The sequence below is a fragment of the Dreissena polymorpha genome, chromosome 6 (genome assembly GCF_020536995.1).
Source record: "Dreissena polymorpha isolate Duluth1 chromosome 6, UMN_Dpol_1.0, whole genome shotgun sequence".
NCBI lineage: Eukaryota > Metazoa > Mollusca > Bivalvia > Myida > Dreissenidae > Dreissena > Dreissena polymorpha.
In genome coordinates this window covers 7,762,850-7,785,888 of record NC_068360.1, presented here as the reverse complement: position 1 = coordinate 7,785,888, position 23,039 = coordinate 7,762,850, and the positions used below count along the sequence as shown (strand labels likewise).

At 34.3% G+C, this 23,039-nt stretch overlaps 1 protein-coding gene across 3 annotated transcripts; it reads left to right on the top strand.

Annotated features, from left to right (window-relative positions):
* The first annotated feature begins 676 nt into the window (after positions 1-676).
* Positions 677-22,892, top strand: LOC127836236 (uncharacterized). Of its 3 annotated transcripts, none has more exons than XM_052362717.1 (21): positions 677-843; positions 3,651-3,710; positions 4,184-4,231; positions 4,636-4,695; positions 4,844-4,891; positions 5,098-5,325; positions 5,814-5,861; positions 6,450-6,554; positions 7,918-8,022; positions 8,728-8,835; positions 10,421-10,489; positions 10,982-11,023; positions 11,858-11,944; positions 13,164-13,278; positions 14,874-14,912; positions 15,525-15,649; positions 16,632-16,809; positions 17,158-17,328; positions 18,301-18,480; positions 18,897-19,110; positions 20,946-22,892. In XM_052362717.1, exons 1-21 carry the CDS (start codon positions 805-807, stop codon positions 21,262-21,264), a joined length of 2,388 nt encoding a protein of 795 aa, XP_052218677.1. In that variant the 5' UTR covers positions 677-804; the 3' UTR covers positions 21,265-22,892. The 3 variants fall into 3 exon arrangements, with proteins under 3 accessions (XP_052218677.1, XP_052218678.1, XP_052218676.1); XM_052362716.1 differs by having other exon boundaries at positions 678-843; positions 5,098-5,340; XM_052362718.1 differs by lacking the exon at positions 8,728-8,835 and having other exon boundaries at positions 5,098-5,340.
* Positions 22,893-23,039: the final 147 nt, after the last annotated feature.

The window sequence follows — 23,039 nt, the reverse complement described above, 5'->3', positions numbered from 1 at the left end:
GTATACATAGGCTACAATAAACTTGTTTTACTGCAAAGTATGTATTTTTTAGATATAAGACACCTGAATCATAAGACTTTTTGTCAGTGTCGAAAAGTTTCAAGCAAAACGGGATTGTTTGAACACTTTCTAAAGAACGCCAACATAAATACGGATAAGTTCTACTATTCCAAACAAATTTACAAGCTCGTTAGTTGATCTCTCATGAGAGTTTATTGCTGAAAGCGTAAATTAATATTTGTTTGTGCGTTCAATGTACCGGTGGTCAAGTATACTATTTTATAATACATGTTACAAAATGGTAAATCGCTCTCAACTTTAACACTTGTTCAGTGAATAAGCACGTTTAAAGCGTAGATTCAGATTCAAAAGTAGTTTAAGCCACTTCCTGGTTTAACGCCATTACACTATTTGCATGAGTGCATTTATTAGTTTGTTTAACCGGTTTTAATATTCAATAGGCCATACCCGCTTCTACTCGACGAGTGTACATTGTGGATTTATGAAAGGTTTGCATATCATATTTCTTTTAGAAGCGTTTATTTTGTTCCTGATTCCTCTTATACAAAACTATTGAACTGTCATTGTGTTTAATCGTAAAACGTGATTATTGATTGATCCATAACTTAATTTTTTTGTTTAGACCGTGTTAATAAAATAGGCTAGACAGCTTTTCTATTTGTGCTCAATATTCATTCATATACGGGGTAGAATATAGCAGACTAGTTTCGTTCTAGTGCTGGAGTTTATATGTTCACTAAAATATATTTATTAGCTATGTGTGTGCTTATTTAATTCTTTAAAATGAAGAGATCAGTTCTCGTTGGTAGAAGTTACAAAGAGGTAAGTACAGATTTTTTTGCCACTAACCTACTCACCTGTTTAAAACTCAACTAATAAAACTCATTTACTGTATTGACTTACTAACTAAAATGTAGTATAAAGTTTTGCATTTAATTATAATTCTATGGTTAAAAAACTCGTCGGGAAAAAAATACATGTATTTTTAGAACAGAGAGGGATGGTTGATACTGTGAAGAAATTCCTTTTAACAGGAAAATGTGTAGCTTTTAACGACTGTAGGTGGTTCTCTGTACTGTATGTAACGACTGTAGGTGGTTCTCTGTACAGTTTATTTAGTTAATCACGTAATCGGTACATGTGCTATTTCCCATACATCAACTATTTTGAGACAAAACGGATTCAAATAAGGATAACTATTGAATGCTTATTGAATAAAAAATGACAAAGTAAATACTTTTAATCGGAATAAATCTTTATAAACTAGTGTTTAGACTTCGCATCGTTAATAAGCTGCGTGTAACAATTAAAAAACAAAACTTACAGTTCGTTTAATATGAATTTCATGTATACATTGCATTTCAATAATACTGTAATATGAGGTATCGTGTACACTGCCACTTCCGTATTCAATAAATCCATATCTGGGTGTGATTTTTGTATGAATTGAGTTGAGTTGACTGAAACTAAATCTTGATGTTTCAAGCCAGGTTAACTTGCTTAACATTATTCAGATAATCAAAGTTATAAATCAACCGAAATCGACTCTATTAAAAATAATGAAATGTAATGATTAATATTAGAATACTGTAGTATCTTCTGTTAAACTTATTTCTTAACATAATCGATATGTGAGGTTTTTTTATTGCTCACCCCTTGAAATAAATGCTAGTACTTGTATGTAAAACTATATTTAAAGGTTAGTGGGTAAATAAATGATGAGACGTGTTCTTGCGTTATTCTGTCCGAAATATTTCTTTTGAATGCTTAACAGTTATTACCTGAAACTGAATTCGACACGTGAAATTTAAATATGTTTACTATGCTCAGGTTCGGGACTCCCATTTTCGTTGCTAATAAGGAGGTAAACAGCGATGCTTTGCCACTTATAGGTACCTTAAAGGTGTCAACACAATAATTACCTTTTTCGAGCCAGAAACAGCTTCCAAAAGAGAATTTCCGAAAAGAAGCTATTCCTTTTCGCATAAATTAACATCCCTTAACTGTTCAACAGAATAAAATTAACACAAAGACACGCAGATAAACACTCGAAAATGAATGCATGATAAAACTTATGGTATGTATAGTAAACCTGTTCATTAACTACGGATTTGGATTTAAAATTGTTGATAATATTAATATATCGGGCTCATACCAGGGTATTCATAACATTCAAATCGGTCCATTGAACACATCAGCCAAAATGATCCGTAATATGTGTACTTTTACTGAATCTATGTGCTCATTTTAAGATACACTCTTTACCCACACTCGAAAAACTCGCTTACTACTATATCTCGTTATTAATTATACTCGCATTTATGTCTTCAATTAGTTATGAAAAACCAGTAGCATAACGTGCAATTGACATCACGGCTGTTAATCACGGGCGCCTTCCTTTTTGGTGGATTTTTAAGAATAATGCGAAATATGTTGAAAACCATATAAAACCTTATCATTCTATCAAATTATCCGTTAAATGTCAAAACATCCGGGCCTGAGCGCCACATCGCTAATACATTAGCATTTGCTAATGTATTAATGCATATCTACGAAGAGGTGGCGCCCGTGGTTAACGGCCGTGTTACATGCCGACATATTATTTAAAGGAAAGTTAGCTCTGCGGCAGGAAGAGATAATAAGTAACTAGGAAGTGATCTGGCACATTCATGGAAGGGTATTTCATTATTACTGAATTCCAGTTGAAATTCAATAGCATCGATCAATAAACAAGCGTTTAATATAATAGAGCAATGTGGACAAAAAGGGACGCTTTACGTAATGAAAGTATCGTAAGTGATCTATTGTAATATTTACGAACGCAATTCCCGATTATTCCTCATAAATCAGTTGGCTTTTTATAAAGGGAACAAACGAACCATAATCCCCCCCCCCCCGAAGTCTTCTGGTATGTTGAATAAGGTTTACATTATATAAGTGTTAATTGTAATTTAAAAAAATATATATTACAATACAATTTACGAGCAAAAAGTCTTGGGAATTGATTTGATGGCTTTAAATTAGACAATGCGTTACCAGTTACCAATTGGCTTTTTATAACAATGTATAAATGTCTAAAACAAATAACAAATATGTAAATGTCGGTTTAAAAATTGATTTTAATTGTAGCGTTAACGTTCGTTTAGTTTCAAATTATGCATTACTATTTCAATACAGATCACATCGAAATACAATACTTCAACATTACATGTATTATAATCAACGGATATTGACGTGCTAACATTATAATGGATTGCAAATTTACGCGTTAATTATGCTTAAATTGAAAAATTTAATAAATTTAAAACTTTTACTCATAAAATATTAAAATAAGTCGCGTAACAAACGAATGAGTAAACTTCGCATGAAACATAATACAATTTACACATGATAATTTATAAAACAAAACGAGATGCACCAACACGTGTTAAATTAAAACCCTAATCAGGCACAACCAAAGATATAAAACTGTTGTAGCGCAAATTACGCACGAGGTCTATGCTGAAGCACGATGCATTCTCGTAGAACGCTTCATTCGCAGATCCACCCAATGTACACACGAGTCTTAATCGTGCGGTTACCTCGACTGCCTATCTTGATGCCTTAAATCATTGCTGTGTGCATTTCAGAAAGAATCAGCGGACCCTGTCATTAAAAAGTTGACGAAGACGACATTCGATGAACCGACGGTAGGTCATATACGAACTTTGTATAAAACTGTTGGTGGCGGTGGTGCTAGTTTATTGTGCGCAGATGCGTTTGTTTTCTGACAGATAGTATGTTATTTATCCTATAACCAGATGAAAATCTATAGTATAACAACGACCGTATAAACTTTAACTTTATACTTGCTATTTATAGATCAGATTTGGGTTTTTCCAAAAATTGGAGAATATGAACTACGGAAAGATAAAATTGTCAAAAAATGCGATATTTTATAACTATTAATGGAAAAAGGAGGAAATAATAGGATAAATAGAATAGTATGTGAGTTTTGGATAAAGATCAAGTTTATCATGCTCGGCGCGAAGCCTCGCACTAACATGGTTCTAAGACCTCGCATGATAAATTTGATCTTTATCCAAAATACACATAATATTCTCTATATACATAAACGTGTTTAAGTCGCGTTTGATAATCCCACTTGTTTCTTTATTTTCAGACAGGAACCTTCAATTTCGCAGACACTTTTAACTTACGACGAGAAAAGGTAAAGTCGCACTAATGGAGATCAATTAGCTTTTATTGCACATGTTATAAATAAATACAAAACGATTTAGTCGGCAATGTTTTCAAAACAAATGAAATTGAATGATAAATTAAAAAAAACATGAATGTTCACCTTTAAAATTACTGCATCGAAAGATTTAGTTAGGATGATCGTTCTTTATTGACAGATGATTCGAGAGTCATAAGATTTTTTAACGCCAATCAGGGAAAACCGAAGATATAAAACTGTTGTAGCGCGAATTACGCACGAGATCTATGCTGAAGCACGATGCATTCTTGTAGAACGCTTCTTCGCAGATCCACCCAATGTACAAACGTGTCTTAATCGTGATGTTACCGCGACGGCCTCCTTCATGCCTTAAATCATTGTTGTGTACATTTCAGAAAGAATCAGCGGACCCTGTCAATACAAAGTTGACGAAGACAGCATATGACGAACCGACGGTAGGTCATATACGAACTTTGTATAACTGTGGTGGTGGCGATGGTACTAGTCTAGTGTACACAGATGCGTTTGTTTGCTGGCAGATTATATGGTATACATAACGTGTTAAATTCGTGTTTGTTAATGCCACTTGTTCCTTTATTTCAGACAGGAACGTTCAATTTCCAAGACACCTTTAATTTACGACCAGAAAAGGTAAAATGTCACTAATGGAGATCAATCAAAAGATTTAGTTGGCATTGTTAACAGAACATATGGAATTGAATGATAAATACAAAATCATTAATTTTTACCTTTATTATGACTGCATCAAAAGATTTAGTTAGAAAGATCTTTCTTTATTGACAGATTATTCGAGACACATTAGCGATATATCATTATATTTTGTTTTCCCTTTTCAGAAGTGGAAACTAGAAATTGGATCTACGGTCAAACCAAAACTAGGCGCTACATCGAATCCAGAAATAGGCGCTACGTCAAAGCTAGAAATTGGAGCTACGTCAACACGGGAAATTGGCGCTACGTCTCAACCAGAAGTTGGAACCGAGGTTTTCTCAGGCACATACATCGATCTTGACGAAATAAACGTACCAGAGAGAGCACCTCATAGTGTTGTCCGAGATTCTTTTGTTCGTCATTCACAGGTGCTAACTTTGACTAATTTTAGATATTAACATCAATTCAAAATCTAAGTTATAAAAATTGACTGGACACAACTCACATTCAAGAAAAATGAGTGATACGTGGAATTATAGGATATCTGCTTCAGCGCATTGGTCCTGTCCACCATTGTTTTCCTCGTAGAGCATTGTTTTGAAATTATCTTCCTTGGAGCTTGTAATTTTAGTTCGAAAACAGCATTTTGCCCATCTTCTCCCTCTGTCTATACTGCTCAAGATCACACCGTTTCAAAATGCCCACAAATACCGCATATAAATCATGAAATATAGCAAATTCCTTGGTGATAAGGTTTGCTCAAGGTAACGCCCCCCCTGAAAGTTTGTTAGACTTTTACTTAAATCTGTAATAGTCATTATTTATCCTGATGGTAATAACAGCAAAGCACACGTAGTTGAATTGAAAAGCCCGATGTTATACGTTTTGTTTTCTACTTCAGGACAGCGGTGTTACACTAAGAGATTCATCAGACCGACTTAAACGCATTGTAATTATATTTTTCCTTTTCTTCAACAATTATATTTTTTGTTTAATTTCTAGTTTTCGCAAGCCAAAATAACTGCTCACATAATGAATGTTATCAATGGGTAAAGCTTAATTTTTAATGAGTTAAATCTCTTTTTTCATAAGAGCCGCGTATGACAAAATTGGGTATAATTTTATATGCATTCGAGCAGTCTGGCCAGGAGCTATAACGTCACGCAAGGTTTCCGAATCTCATCAGCGGACATTGTAATCCGTCATCACATTATATGGAGCTAAACTGTTCAGATATGTGTTAAGATATACTGTTCAGAAATGTGTTAAGGCCCAGATATGTGTTAAGGCCCAGATATGTGTTAAGGCCCATTTTTGCAGCTCATATGATTCAGCAGTGGGACAACTGAAACAAGCCAGTGTCTTACAAGTGTTGTTGATACTCGCGCGAGGGATGTGTAGTAATGTTTAGAACTGTAGGCATACATATAATCCTTTCGAAAGCATTAGTTTCTCCTTTCTGCTAAGAGACTTGCGGTCAATGTACATAATGAACCGTACGTCGATGCATTTTCGCAATCAGCCTTGTTTGTTACAGAGACATAACTTAGACGCCGCAGAAACTACGAGTATCTCGAGCAGTTTTATAGAGCTGCAACAGGTTGAAGCGACAGGACAGAGAAGTTCATTCGTTAGTATTCAGGTACAAGTACTTCTTGTATCAGTCTCTCACACCTTTACTTAAAATATTTATATATTTGACATTGAGTGTTTTTTCTCATAAATGCATAATGCTCAAACTTGTATTACGTGGGTGCATTTTCCTATCAATGACACGACATATTCCGATTTTAATATGTGTAAACTCTGAAATAAAGAAGATGATTGTTCAATTTACAGTTGAATATTGTGCTCCTACGAGAGCATTGTAATTAATTGTTTCTAATCTAAAACTTTACAACGAAAACGACTATCGTGCATTTTTGCTGAAATAGAAATGTAGGCATTTAGTACATATTATGCGACGTCATTTTGACGACATACCGTCTTGTGACGTCGTGTAAAATTTGTGACGTCGTAATATGTTTAGAGCGAGGGGGAAAGCTCCCTTGTTGTACCGGAAATCGTCATAACGGCAGCGACTCTGAGCCAATCTGTCGATTCGACATATGTAAGACTCGCACGGGATATTTTAGCACGTGTTAGTTGTTGTGTATGCACGTGTTCCCACTGATATGTAAATACGTATACATACCATGTAAAATTACAATCAATATTTCGGGTAATTTATTGTTAAGATTTCGTTTTAGAATTAACTAAAGTCCAACGGATTTTACTTATAACCACAGCAATAATAGATAATAATAGGCTTAAATTCGGTGCTGAAACGACGCCTTTCTATCCTATACTGTTAACAAGTACAATAGTATCATATAAACTAACTTGATTAACTGAGAGAATTTTCCCTACTTTCATCATGTCCCATAGTGATTGCAGTGGCGTTTAACATCATCATCATCACCACCAGAATCATCATCATCGTCATCATCCTCATTATCATCATCATCACCACCACCATCATTGTCGTCGTCGTCATATTCACCATCGGCATCATTGTAATTGTCATCGTGATCGTCGAGATAGAGCATCGTCATTGTCATCTTCATCACCATAACCACAACTTTAACCATCATTTTCATGATTATTATCATCATCGTTATCATGTTATCGTCGTCATCATCATCATCATCATCATCATCATCATCATCATCATCATCATCATCATCATCATCATCATCATCATCATCATCATCATCATCATCATCATCATCATTATCATCACTATCATCATCATCATCATCATCATGATAATCATCATCACCATACTCATAATTATCCTCATCATCATCATCATCAACAAAAACAGCATCATCATCATCATCATCATCATCATCATCAACACTATTATCTTCATAATCATCATTACCAACGGCATCAATACGGAGCATCAGCATTATCGTCATCAGCGTTATTTTAATTCATACATATTCCCTCTGTTATTCCAGGACTACGCCGTGTCTCTTGCGGGCTCTTCCGTCGATACCACTTTTCAGCCGAAAGTTAACAGTGCAACAATGGCATCAGCGTATGAATTGCGACAAACAGGACATGTGAGTAAAATAAAGCTTGCGAATGCTATACTGCTTCTATATGCACCTTTTATTAAAGCTTGCTTTTTTCTCCACATCTGATAGGAGTTCGATTAATCTCTGACAAATTATCTCTTTAGTTTAAAGTTTCCGAGTTTACTATTTAAATGATTTTATATCGATAGTATGGCAACATTTTTTTAATTTAATAACTTAATTGTTGACACCCTAAGATAAGTGACGATACAATCGTGTTTTAATGTGTCTTAAATTTATTTACATTCTTCAAATGGCGATACAAATATAATGTGTTTACCGATATTAGAGAATATTTGCATGCAATTAATATTAGTGATAATTTAAACGTAGAAAAAAGCTGTTGGGGGGTACACTTATATTCTATTAACGATTATTAAACACATGATTTGAATAGTAATATCGCTCTTGTTTTTAAAGGGAAATACAATTTTCACATGTCTTTTCAGCTTTGTTGCATAATGCATGTTATCAAGTACTTTGTATAAGTGCTGACCACATATATATTCGCTTTGTACTATATAAGGAAAACAACTCTCTCTCAAGTGTATTGATCGTATATTATTCACTCTACCTTTTTTCTGCATGTCATTGACTTATATTTGATCAACGTATTTAGTCTCGACGGAAACATTTTTTAACCAAAATATTAATTAAGGCTTTACTGCTATCCGCTCGATGTTACCACAGGCCGCGATAGGACTTGAGAGCCCAGAAATGACGTCTACAGCCGCCCTCGGAAGGAGATCACCAGTCGCTGTGATCCCTGACCGAACGCTTCAGCTTACACCAAACTCGGTAGAGTGTAGAGTGCAGTAAAAAAATGTTCACAAACATTTTCTCCAATCCCGCATTACGTTTTGCTATGCAATGCAGATCGAAGGTCTTTGCATTAAAGCGGGACTGCACGATTTTTATATGTGTCAAATTGTAATTTATTGATACAAATATGTTTCAATAACACAAAATAGGAAAGAAAAAGTATACATTAAAGACGAATTATATAAAATGCAGCAAAGGCAAATTAGCGCCCCGAGCTGATTGTGACGAAGATATTTCGTACATATTTTCCTACAATAACCGAAGCATTCGTCTTTTTATTAGGATCGGAGTTAGTGTTCGAGTGTCGTATGAATAGATATCGTTGCTGGAATTTAAAATGAACCGTTAAACTAAATTTAGATTCAAATCGTACATGCAAGATATACATGCTGGCGAATTCGAATGTACAGACATTTTTTATTTAAGAAATAAATATCTGGTTTATTTCGCATTTTTGACACATGTTCTTCTTAACTTTTATTTTAACTTATATTGAAATATTTGTATAAGATGTGTTTTTTTAAACATTTTATAATAATTCATAAACATTTGTAAAAATCGTGCAGTCCCGCTTTAAAACCGTTTATGTCATATAGCGAGTGGTTGTTAAATGATAAGAACTCAAAAACAAATTATTGTATTACTAAACATTGTGCATATTTGATACATTGAACAAAGAGTAAGTGTGAAATTGAAAGAACGAATAAGACGTTTTATTTAACTTTTGAGTTTTTGTACAGTTGGTTTCATTTTTAAATGCGTTAACCACAGCTATAGTTGGACGAGTTTATCCATGAGGACGATGTTGATAGCACATGCTTGTATCAGTTCTGTTTTTCAATACGAAGCATATAAATGATCGACTGGCCATCGACTTCTTAACTCCTGATCGCGAGATATGTAGTCTGATACCGACATATTAAGTGTTTATGTATTTCAAAATACATAGACGAATGTTACCTCAATGCCGTCGAATTAAATATGTAAACTTGTTTTGGGTTTGTCGGTGATGGTTGGTTTGGCGTTGGTGTAGCAAGTTAAAGTCTTTATGACATTGTAATACATTATTTTCGATTGATCTTACAATTAACATTTACTATACATCTAACGTATTTTAAAGTCAAATATTCTTCCCATGCATGTTCATTTATCTTATTTGTATCTCATACATTTCGTAATATTCTGAGGCTTAAGAGTTTTAGTAAATCAAAACTGAGTGCAAGCTTGCGAAGATTACATATCTGAACATGCCGTCTAAAACGTCACAGTAAACGTTAAGTTAAGAATGATATGCATGCATAATAGACTATTGTTTTGTTCACACTCGATTAATGAGCCTTTGTGGTGTACATGTATTATTTCTGATAAATATTGCCCTTGCTTGCCATCCGTTATTAAAACGTATTGCGATAGTCTCCCTTGCTCAGGAAACCAAGAATGAAGCATCAAAGAAAAGACGCCATGTTTAAAAATAAAACTACAACGACGCGTGAGGCAGTATCGCTGGTGTAAAATTTACTTCAATTTGTAACTATTGTTTTTTAACGTTCACGTGACACAGGTGGCGTCGACATCAGCACGCCGGATTGGTGACATAACGATAGACGCCAGCAATATTGGCAATCCATTGGTAAGTGTATATCTACTTCGCAATGCATCTAATTTCTTATCAATCCATGTAATAATTTAGTCTCTGACATGCTTGTTCGAAATCGCTAAAAATTGCCAAATAAACATTGTCAAATTGTTGATTGTACAAAAATGTGACCATATGAGGTCTGCATTAATGGATAGGATTGTCGAACTTCGCCTTTAATGTTAATTAAAAAATATAAATGAGAAATACTTAACAGTAAACGTAGTTTCACTATAAAGACTAAATATTATTTTTCTAAGTTAACTTTTATTATTATTATAATTATTATAATAAAAATAATAATAATAATAATAATAATTATTATTATTATTTTTATTATAATTATTATTATTATTATTATTATTATTATTATTATTACTATTATTATTATTATTATTATCATCATTATTATTATCATTATTATTATTATTATTATTATAATTATTATTATTATTATTATTATTATTATTATTATTATGGCTTCAGGCCAGAACCATGAGAGCAGAAATGAGTCGAGATGCAGCAGCGGTAATTATAATAAGAAATGGAATTGAAAGACCCGGTGTGATTGTTTAATTGAATTACTTTAAGCTGTCTAATATCGTTCGACGATAAAATATTACAGGATACACGAGGCAATTTATATAATACACTAAAGCTGATCAAAATGAAAAATCTTACATTTTTATTTCATAAAAAAATATATAAATAAACAACAAACTTAAGTTATTCATTTTTTCATTTTCATTATCTATGATGCCATAATACCACATACAAATAGTTCCGTACATAGCATACTAAAAATACGTTTAACATCAGTATCAAGAATATTGCCGATATGTATTTCACAACAAGGATCATGGATCTTGTAAATGAACTTAAGCAAACTTGGTATGTATATGTTTCGCTACAGTGATAATATTAGAAAAATCGCAATATGTATTCCTAAACAACGACGGTCTACTAGTGTACAGTATTATCAATGTAATCTGTATATGCGTTTATATATTTATCAACAGACATTTTCAGACGTTCAATGCGACATATCAACAAAAACCATCAATCAGCTTCGTTGAACGACTCACATATTTTTCCCCACCATGCTTAAAAAAACACTAAATTTGCCTTGTTAATGGCATAATTTTAATGACGTCACATAGCTTGAACGTTTAAGCTAATTCTGCATATATATTAGCTCTTAATCAATATACTTTAGTCTCAAGCATGAAATAAAAATAAAATGTGTTGTTTTCGGTGATAATTTCGAATTATGTATTTTCTATGACAACTCGTGACAAAAAGATCTTACACCGAAATCAACAAATATCTTTCAATAACGCTCCAAATATATTTCTCAAATAGTTCATGCCGGAACCAGGCGACCTGGAATACATTGGTAGAGCGGGGATACAGAACCAGCAACGTGAGCCTCAACCAGACGATAAGAAGGTACGCCATATGCAGACAAACGATGATATGCTATGATGGGTTTTCTTACACCTCAAATGATATGCTTCAGCCGATCAAGAGGATGACTCAATTTTATGGTTTCAACCTTATGTTTAAAGATGTTTAAAACTTTACTAATCATTTTCGTCCTCCACATATAATTTTATTCCCATGCACCCTCTGCTAAAAAGGGACACACATCGAAAGATATAAACGCCGTTACCAGTGGAATTCTTTTAAAGTCACGGAAGCTCATCAGCGGACTGGGTAGCCCCATTAAGACTGCGAGGAAGCGCAGGCTGATCTGGAGCTACTTCAGCCGCATATGTCTTAAGACCAATTTTCGCATGAAGCGGTTTATTTGGTACAGCATTTATTCAAATATGTAAATACTTCTTAAGTTAAGAGGTATACACATATTTCACAGAAGTTTACCATTTCTTACATGAACAGGCTTTATAAGCTTTCAGCGTTTTGATTAATAGTATTCATTTAGTTAAAATGTGTTGATTTGGCGTAATGTAACTTGCAGTATGTAAAGGACCTCGTGAAGACAATAAGAATGTTTTACTATTGACGCTACTGAGTGATTCTTAATATGTAAACATTCTTTGATAATATATTGCGATATTACCACATGTGATAAGACAGTTAAATGTGTAAATGAAGTAAATGTAGTATATGTTTCCTTAAATAAATCTTGTATAGGTAACCGAATTCTTTGGATCGTCTCGGCGGCATGGATAACGAGAATCAGTCTTTCAATGTAACTCTGGCATACGATGAAATCGTAACGATTGATTCCCGTCAGAATTCATGTTCCAAAAGGTTTTTAGCCGAAGTTCTTCTACGTCGGCATAAATTGTAAAGCTTTTATGACTGGAACTCGCGGTCTTGAAATGTAGATATCGACTATAGGGGCGATAAAACTTAGAAGTGTAGTTAATAAACTGTTTTAAGTTGTGTTATATATTATGATTAAATTCCTAGATACAATAAATAACGTGCGATTGTGTAAAACACATACATTTGTAATTTGACAATATAATTGTCAGTAGCGTGAATTGTCTAGTGAAATGATAAGTGTAATCAAGCTTATGACTTTTATTGTTTATACTTGTTATTTTTGAATTTACATTTACATAACTACTTTCAACGCATTCAATGTAACGGGTAGTATTTATTGTAAACGCTACACTTTCAACTGAATTCATTTCAGGGGGGCCGCTGGATGCCGTGCAAGTGTGTGACGTTCGTGCTTGTCTGCATGATGCTAATCGCCGGAATAATGGCTCTGACCATTATACTCCAGAAAAAGAAGAATTTAGAACCAAGTACGGGGTGTCTAGTTTACTTGTTTCGTTTTACAATTTATACATATTGTCTTGTCTTTATATCTACTACATATAAAACAAAAAAACATGCGAAGAGAATCCGTTAAAAATATTTATGTATTTAGGTTATACAAAAAATGTTGTGATTAGAAATTAACCGACAGGTATTTTAAACGGACTGCACGTATTGTTTAAAGTGCAATGTAACAGATTGAGTATTGCCATATGGGCAAATACCTTGAGTCGTGTATGAACTTATTATTTTTTGTATATGTTTATGTAAAACCCTAAAACATGTCGGTATTTAAATGCAGCACTTAAATGACGTTATTTGTTCCTTCTTTCTTACGCTGTTTGATATTGTCGCTGTTTGATGGCGCAGGTTATTTGCCCGTAGGACCGAGTTTTAATCGTGGTTTATTCACTGTAGTAGTAGTAGTAGAAGAAGTTGTAGTAGTAGAAGTAGTAGAAGTAGTAGTAGTAGTAGTAGAAGTAGTAGTAGTAGTAGTAGTAGTAGTAGTAGTAGTAGTAGTAGTAGTAGTAGAAGTAGTAGTAGTAGTAGAAGTAGTAGATGTAGTAGTAGAATTTGTAGTAGCAGTAGTAGTAGTAGTAGTAGTAGTAGTAGTAGTAGTGGTGGTGGTGGTGGTTGTGGTGGTGGTGGCAGTGGTGGTGGTAGTGGTGGTGATGGTGGTGGTGGTGGTGGTGGTGGTGGTGGTGGTGGTGGTGGTGGTGGTGGTGGTGGTGGTGGTGGTGGTGGTGGTGGTGGTGGTGGTGGTGGTGGTGGTGGTGGTGGTGGTGGTGGTGGTGGTGGTGGTGGTGGTGGTGGTGGTGGTGGTGGTGGTGGTGGTGGTGGTGGTGGTGGTGGTGGTGGTGGTGCTGTGGTGGTGGTGGTGGTGGTGGTGGTGCTGTTTACTTGTAGTTGTAATAGTAGTAGTAGTTGCTGTTGTTGTAGTAGCAGCAGCAGAAGAAGTAGTAGTAGAAGTTATAGTAATAGAAGTAGTAGAAGTAGTAGTAGTAGTAGTAGTAGTAGTAGTAGTAGTAGTAGTAGTAGTAGTAGTAGTAGTAGTAGTAGTAGTAGTAGTAGAAGTAGTAGTAGTAGTAGTAGTAGTAGTAGTAGTAGTAGTAGTAGTAGTAGTAGTAGTAGAAGTAGTAGTAGAAGTAGAAGTAGTAGTAATAGTAGTAGTGGTAGTAGAAGTAGTAGTAGTAGTAGTAGTAGTAGTAGTAGTAGTAGTAGTAGTAGTAGTAGTAGTAGTAGTAGTAGTAGTAGTAGTAGTAATAGTAGTAGTAGTAGTAGAAGTAGTAGTAGTAGAAGTAGTAGTAGTAGTAGTAGTAGTTGTTGTTGTTGTAGTAGAAGTAGTAGTAGTAGTGGTATTATTATTACTAGAAGTTTTAGTAGTTATTGTTGTTGTTGCTGTTGTTGTTTATGTGTATACGTTAATTGTTATGTTCTATACACATGCATTTTATATTTCAATAGTTTTTTAGATATGTATGTGCATTTGAATGACTCGGTGAATTTTCAGGCAATTAAAATATAACGTCCGCTATTTGTTGTAGCAAATCTTTCATTATGAAAACGTTTTGTTTGTTTTCAGCACCATTAGGTTTTGTTTTACCAGATCCTGTGGCATACGGTATGTTTCTGAAAAAAGATAAGTATTTTAAAGTTACATATTTGTATCCATTCCTACAAAATAAACATCGTTATGTTTTACACAATCACCAGCGCCATATTCGGTAAATCCGCTGTTAGCACGCTAAAAATGCACTTTAAATTATCTCAGATTTATACAGTTTTCCCACATTTTTGGAATGGTCAAACGACATTTCTCCGATTTGTTGTCATGTATGAATACACAGATTTTGACTTGTAGTATGCATACTAAAAATGTAGTTCACTCGTGTTCCATTGTTGTATACTTATTTCTTTTTCCTACGCAAACAGTTTAAAATTATGTACAAAAGATAACATTTCACTTAAATCTTACTTGAACCTCATTGCATATCAGCGTATTTACATACGCTAAAAAATAGTGTCTACAGTCAAGACAATGTGACATTAACTTATTACAATAAATAATAGAAAGTAAAAGCTTGAAATGAAATAAAATATGTTGAAACGAGTAAGATCTTAATTATTGATCATTTATACATTGGTCTTTCTGGATGCTATACCACTTGAAAAATACGCGTCATTTTACTCCAAAAGTACATTTCTTCTACAACAAAAACGTTTCCTGTTTCAGACGAATGTCCACCAAGTTCTATTCGCCTGGGGAAGACCCTCAATTTCACGTGCACAATTGATACGAGCCATGCACTACGGACAAAGATCAAAAACGTCAACTTGATAGAGTTAACAGATCCAAAGGTAACGTTTTTGCAGTCATTGACATTTCGCGTATTCATCAGACCTTTTTAAGACTAAGTATCAACTTAATGCTGAATTAACAATTAAAGACACAATTGAAGTCGTGGTGTTAATCGTGAAATTATCGTAGTGATCTTGTCAGATCGAATCAGGTGTTATCATATCTTGAAGTCAATCTGTTCAATCGTGTTTATCGTAGAATATTTTTAGCGCTTGAAGACCGTTCTACGACTATATTCAACGATTAACTGCGATACATTACTCATATAGATAATTGTTTAAAATCGTTGTTTTCGTGAACGTCAGAAGCCTGGTGATCGAAGGCGATCTTCTGCAAGAAAAAAACATTATCAGTCTTTAATGTTACTGTTCTTTACCACAAATTAAGGATTATGTTGCTGGTAACAAAATCAATAGATAAAACCACGAGCTTCTTTCATAAGCAAAAGGGAGTATATGCTCTTATTTGAAGAGAGCTGATAATCGTTATTTTTTCAAAATAATACAGTTAAACATTATTTTATATTGAATCGTGTCTACTAACGCAGTTGATACAATTTTGCATTAATTCATCAATAATTGTTAGTTAAATTCAAGATAAATTTAGGCTCTCCTTAGACTCAAAACAACGATAGTTAACACTGACACACTCTATAACATCTCTGAGAATCGTCTATGATTCGATTTATAGGTTTTCTTCTGTTTCATTAATATGTAACTGTTCAGTATGAGAAAAATAAAACATAAAAAAATAATCATTGCTTAATTTTAATCTTCCAAGTTATTGAACGGTTATGAGTATACACCAAATGGGCATTTAATTATTAACAATAAATAATAAATAAATATTTTTGCTTTCTTTTTTTCGAAAAATTTTCCCGTTTACACGCCAAACAATCCAAATCAGCCAAATATTCGTATACTGTCTGTGAAACGGGTTAAGTTCTTTTATGATCGACATTAACACAATTTGTATTTTAAGGGCGTAAAGGTGAAAGGTATTAACTTCAACCCCCGTTATAATGGATACATTCTTACGATCTACGTCGAATCCGGACCTAGCATGACCTGCAGCAGCCAGGGAAATTACACGCTGTACTTCAAAAATAATGACACTGACGAACTCATCCATCAGGATAATGTTATCATTAGTATTAAAGGTGTGTCCTCAATTTTATTATTGTCTACTGATACTTATTCACCATTCGGAAAACAATTACAGATTTGGGACATTCATTATATAGTTAAAACGTAACATCTCAGTATTTTACCAAAACGGAACAATTTATTTTGATCAAAACGGAACGAGGTATAATTTTTCAAAATGGAAAACCGTATGTTATTACCAAAACGGAACATCTTAATGTGTTACCAAAATGAACACCGGAGTATTTTACAAAAACGGACCATCGTAGTATGTTACTGAAACTGAAAACAATAGTTAATTGCCAAAACGAAAAACCGCAGTATTAGTTTATTTAAAATTTAGTTTGTATATTTGGCTATAGAAAGCATCATAAGTACCCGAACTGTTCAGACGATGGTTAATCCGGTGACATACTTTAACTGCACCGGCGAGAGAACCAAGTTCGATTTTACATGTGCCCTCGAAGGAGACTGTGGCAATTACCAAGTAGACGTATTTGCCTCTGTCTACGGCGGGGAAAAAAGCTTCAATCGTAAGTGCAATAAGACAATAAATGTAACATTTACATATGATATAGTGTGTGTTATGCTTGAGGTTCGGTGCGTGTAAACCGTTAAAGCAACTTATTCTTACCACTGACCATTCGATGTCGGTTACGAAATTTTCAGTCACATGTGCTTTGTTTGATTCGTTAAGTGTAATGTTTATGGTGTTGTTTGTTGTATTGCCACTTAAATCAAATAAAATTGAGTGTGTTCTACAAAAGATACTGCGTATGAAAAATAATTTTAGCGTTGAGAGAACCAAATTCCTGTCTCCAAAGCGTTAGGATCAATGTCAGACTTAGAGGTCTCAAGGTCGAATGTAGTCAATACATGAATATTGCTCAACCAGACTTTAAATTAATCATTCTTTACCCAGACTTGGAAACGTTATAACGATGATCACATGGTGTTCGTGCAAAAGATTCATGCCCCAAACTCAACTCTAAAAGTCCAATTCATCCGGATTGAATCTGCATCTTATTGAGGGCCATTAAAACGTCTCTCAATAATAATAATAATAATAATAATAATAATAATAATAATAATAATAATAATAATAATAATAATAATAATAATAATAATCACAATGTGGCGTTGATGCGTGGCGCTCAACACCAGCGCCCCCAGCTCAAATTACAAATAAAACTAAACTCCTTGACCGAACATTTTTAGAATAATGCATTAAACTGTGTTTGTAGTTAAAATAATATATTTTTCGTTGAACAATAATAACTAAGCGTACCAAATAAAAAAAAGTATTTCAAATTATTTCAAATGCATTTTCGTTTCAAGCATTGTTCACCTGCAATGATACCCAGTCTGAAGAACAGTATGCATTTAGATGCCTTAGATCGACACACAGTACGTTGCAGACAATCACAGATTTACATGAATCAACAATTCTTGGCATAACACGTTTTTAGAATATAATGCAGTAATTGTTTTCCTTTTTTTACCAGACAAAATGACGTGCTCAAACACACAGAATGCAATCAATGGCACAAGGACAGTGTGTAACACAACCTTCACTGAGGCGGAGGTTACAACCCACGCTACATTAGGGTGTAGGTTTAGAGACACTGCCTCTCAGTACACTACCACTGGGTACCTGCAACTGCCGACATGCGAGCGATATGAGAGTAAGAGCACTGTCACTTTCAACGAGAAAAATAAGCCATTAAAACACCATATCCTCACTGCGTTCACAAACAGGATTGGGTGTTAAATTATAAATCATGTTATGTTAATTTCGTCAGATGTATCATTTATATGTTATTATGTATATTATACACATGCGAGTATGTATTGATTAGAACATACGACCGCTTTAACAATTCCTTGCGGATATCATATTACAAGTATAAAGACTTTTTGTAACGCCTTGTCGTTTTAATATGATTGTATTGAAACCATATAATTTTGACTTCAAGATTTCAAGAAAATAACGTTTAAGATAACACGTTAAATGTTAGGAACAAGAAAATCCCGTCAAACATCTTGTACTTAAATATCATGTTCAAGCATTATGATACGGAGTGAACACAATTCATTGCAGATTGTTCCCAGCTAACCTCCAGGTGGTATGTCAACTGCACAAAAGACTCGGACCATCTCGGTCTCATTCACAATGGCAATTGCAGCAATGATCGTATCCGTCGATGCTTCCCATCCGGCCGACCGCTATTCAGATATGAGAAGGTCCCCTTCTACGACAACAAGTATGACTGTGGCTTGAAGGCATTGACAGTGCCCGTGTGTCGTCTGGGATGGTGCGTAACGATACGTCTCGTTTTATATTGATGTTTTCTTTTACAAGCAGTCGTTTTTACATACGATATTAATATTCAAAAGAGAATATTAAGTTAAAACATGGTTTTGTTCAAACAAGAAATTATAATTATTTGTATGCTCTGTTAAACTTGCGATCTCATCTATTTTTAATTTGCACTGAATATATATTATTCTGTGATCTACACGCTCAAGTTTTAGAGACCATTTATGGCAAGCGGTTCGACACATAATCCCAATAAACTAGGTTTCTCATGAGAGCGTATGTTCTCATTCTGTGAACCAAGGTTCTCATTCTGAGAACCTATGTTCTCATGAGAACTATGGTTCCCAAATGAAATCTTGGGTTCTCATGAAAACCTAGGTTATCAGAGAGAACGACGCGAAAAGCTGTCGAGAACATAGGTTCTTGTGAAAACTTAGGATATCAAACGAGAACTTAAGTTCTCAGAATGTTTCTCATGAGAACCTAAGTGCTATGTGTCTATGAGAACCTAGGTTCTCATGAAAAACCTAGGTTCTCTAGCGTAAACTAAAGTTTTCAAATGAGAACCGTAGTTCTCATGAGAATTTTAGTTCTCATGAGAAACCTGGTTTCTTGGGATTTCATAAACCTAGTTTCTCATGAGAACATAGGTTCTCGTGAGAAACCTGGTTTCTTGGGATTTCATAAACCTAGTTTCTCATGAGAACCTAGGTTCTCATGAAAACCTAGGTTCTCATGAGAACCTAGGTTCTCACGAGAAACCTTGTTTCTTGGGATTTCATAAACCTAGTATCTCATGAGAACCTAGGTTCTCATGAGAACCTAGGTTCTCATGAGAAACCTGGTTTCTTGGGATTTCATAAACCTAGTTTCTCACGAGAACTTAGGTTCTCATGAAAACATAGGTTCCCACGAGAAACCTGGTTTCTTGGGATTTCATAAACCTAGTTTCTCATGAGAACTAGGTTCTCATTAGAAACCTAGTTTCTTGGGATTATGCGTCGAACCGCTTGCTATAATATACTCCAGTTGTCTCACATTGCTTGGTACACGCTGGCGGCATATGTGTAGAATGCTAAGAAATAGACGTGAAACAGTGAATGTTACTCCCCAAGAACATTTTTTGAACAATGTTCAGACAATGATAAGTAATATTCAACGAAACTTGTAGGAAACTTCTTGAGGAACGAAATTAGTATAGTAATCGGTCGACATTGATCTGAACACGTTAATAAAAAATTAAACTGTTTATGAAATACATCTTTAATTGTAAATATTATTTTGAGACTAAAAATTGAAACAAATACAGATCAATCGTTACATAATTCATTGTTACAGCATTAAATGAGTTTCCGATATTCAGTTCACTTGTTCGGGCATCAAACGACTGTACGGTACAGTTTTCTATTTAAAGTAGGTCTGTGATATAGTAAGCAATCGTTATGGTATAAATAGAAGTTTAATCTCTATTGATAATGTGTAATAATGTATTATTCAATCGTAAGATATCGGCCCACACTGCAAGAAAAACTTATGCACTAAAGACTTTGCAAACATATTTCAATAACATGTGCATCGCATATAATAACGCAATCAGTATGCATTTGAGAAAGATAAAATCTGACCTTACGTTCAGACCCATATATCCGCCAAAATAATACACGAGCGTGCATTCCGACCCATTAACCGAGGCAAATCAAAATTGGAACTTCCATTCATACCGAGATAACGCATAAACAAAAGAGAACCCACTTTCATTAACTTTTGAAAGATAACCAGGTGTGTGAACAAAATACTTTTTTAAATCCATTTAATGTTTGTGTAATGCAGGTGCAAAGAATATACTCGCATTGTGAAAGATGATAGTCCAGGGGAGCTGCTGTGTAGTTCCACATTTGATGAGAAAAAAGCAGACATAAACATGCTGACTACTGCACCGTTAACAACGTCACCGACATCAACGTCCACGCCGGAAACTACGACAACTCCGCCAACGACGCCGTCAACATCTAAATCGGAAACTACTGCCACTCTTTCAACCGCGACGTCAACATCTAAACCGCAAACTACTGCCATCCTTCCAACCGCGACGTCAACATCTAAACCGGAAACTACTGCCACCCTATCAACAGCGACGTCAACATCTTAAACGGAAACTACTGCTTCCCTATCAACGACTACGCCCAAAACGTTAATCGTCAACTTCCGTACACCCAGCAATGAAATATCTCTTTTAATCAGGAACTACTTTACCAACAGCAACAACGTCGAACCCAATATCTGAATCTTGTGTAGCCTTTGACACAGAGTAAAATACTAAATCGGAAACGCGTGTACTCCCGAAACAAGTTCAAACCCTTCATCAGACATTACCGTATCTCTAGAAACGATATTAAACCCGAAACCAGAAACAAATGTACCTCCAGCAACAAAGAATCATCCTTTACTTACAAAACTCTTGTTCACCTATCAACGGCGTCAAACTCTTAATCGAAAACTACTGTACCCACACACCGTCTTAAAAGCGTTAAACGTAGAATACTGAATCTCTATCAACGACGGTAAATCCTTAATAGGAAACTCCCTGATCCATGGCAGCAACTTTCACTCTAAAATCAGAAACTCTGAAAATAATGGAAGCCCATCAAGTATATTTACTGTAATGCACATTATGACAGCATCTGCGACATCAATAAAGTATTAATCTAAAGCAGAAACCACTGCAACACTGATAACGTTATGATCATTTCGGATAAAAAGTGACTTATTGTTCAATTAGAAAATCCCATACATTAAATATTCGTGGTAATTAGGTTTAGGCCAATACTTGTTCTTCGATCATGTTCGTGTGTGTGTGTGGGGGGGGGGGGGGTTCATGTAATTTCATATTTTTGTTGATCATATAAATATTACGTTGTTTTCTATTGTGTCATTAAGCTTTCTATGACGAATCGCAGACTTAATTTATGCAATTATAAGTAGAGGATGTTAATTGCAGAGAGGGATGTGTTTTTTATTGTCGCTGTGTTTCTTTTTTATGCCTACTAGTTTGCGAAATGTATTTTCTCTGTGATTGAAATAATTGTTCCGAGAAAAATTGTGTTCGATCACTGCCTTGTAAACGTACTTAAATACTAAAACACTTTATACTTGAAAATACTATTAATACTTTATACAAGTTGAACACGTGTGCAACGTCAACCATTTTTAAGATTTCGTTTCGTCGGCTCGCTCACCAACAAATACGCTGACTCACCACGTACAATATGAAGTATATGACGAATCTTCGAAAACTTGCCTTGAGTTAGATTTTTCCCCCGAAGGCATGTATATGTTATTATACCACAACGTATTCAGAACAGCAAGGCAATCTTTCTTCGCTGGTCAAACTATAATCATTTTGACGGTTTCTTAAAATCAATATCTAGAACTTCTAGTTTGTCCAACATTTAAACATATTTTGCACTTTTATTAAAAAACATAATATTCGATGAATATGTATTGTTGCTGTTTTTTGCATTTTTATTAAACTTGAATAATTGTATGTTATAAATTTTACTAATAATTTTAAAAACAAATAGTAACTTTTAGATTAACAAATGAAAGATTTGTTGACATATACAATTTAGACAATCAAAGAACGAATATCATACTTTTAGCAGTATTAGCGTAAGAAGACAAAAGTATATGAATAGGACAATATTTTGGTATATGTACGAAATATTATTTTACCCTTCAGGTCAATGAAATTCGATAAAAAAATATCATATCACATTATTATTCGTTTTTATTCATACAGTTGGACACGTATCCAATATTTCAATTGCAATACACTCCTACTGTACATACTCTAAAGAATAACCAAGTGTATATCAATCACATTTATCATACCAAATATTATTTACTGTTCTCTAAAGAATACCC

Bases quoted from the DNA above. Each gene is read 5' to 3' on its own strand.
- LOC127836236 (XM_052362716.1), top strand. From the start codon at position 805: ATGAAGAGATCAGTTCTCGTTGGTAGAAGTTACAAAGAG. The intron at 4,232-4,635 runs GTAAAGTCGCAC...TGTACATTTCAG, and splicing joins TTAACTTACGACGAGAAAAG to AAAGAATCAGCGGACCCTGT. The intron at 18,481-18,896 runs GTAAGAGCACTG...AATTCATTGCAG, and splicing joins GACATGCGAGCGATATGAGA to ATTGTTCCCAGCTAACCTCC.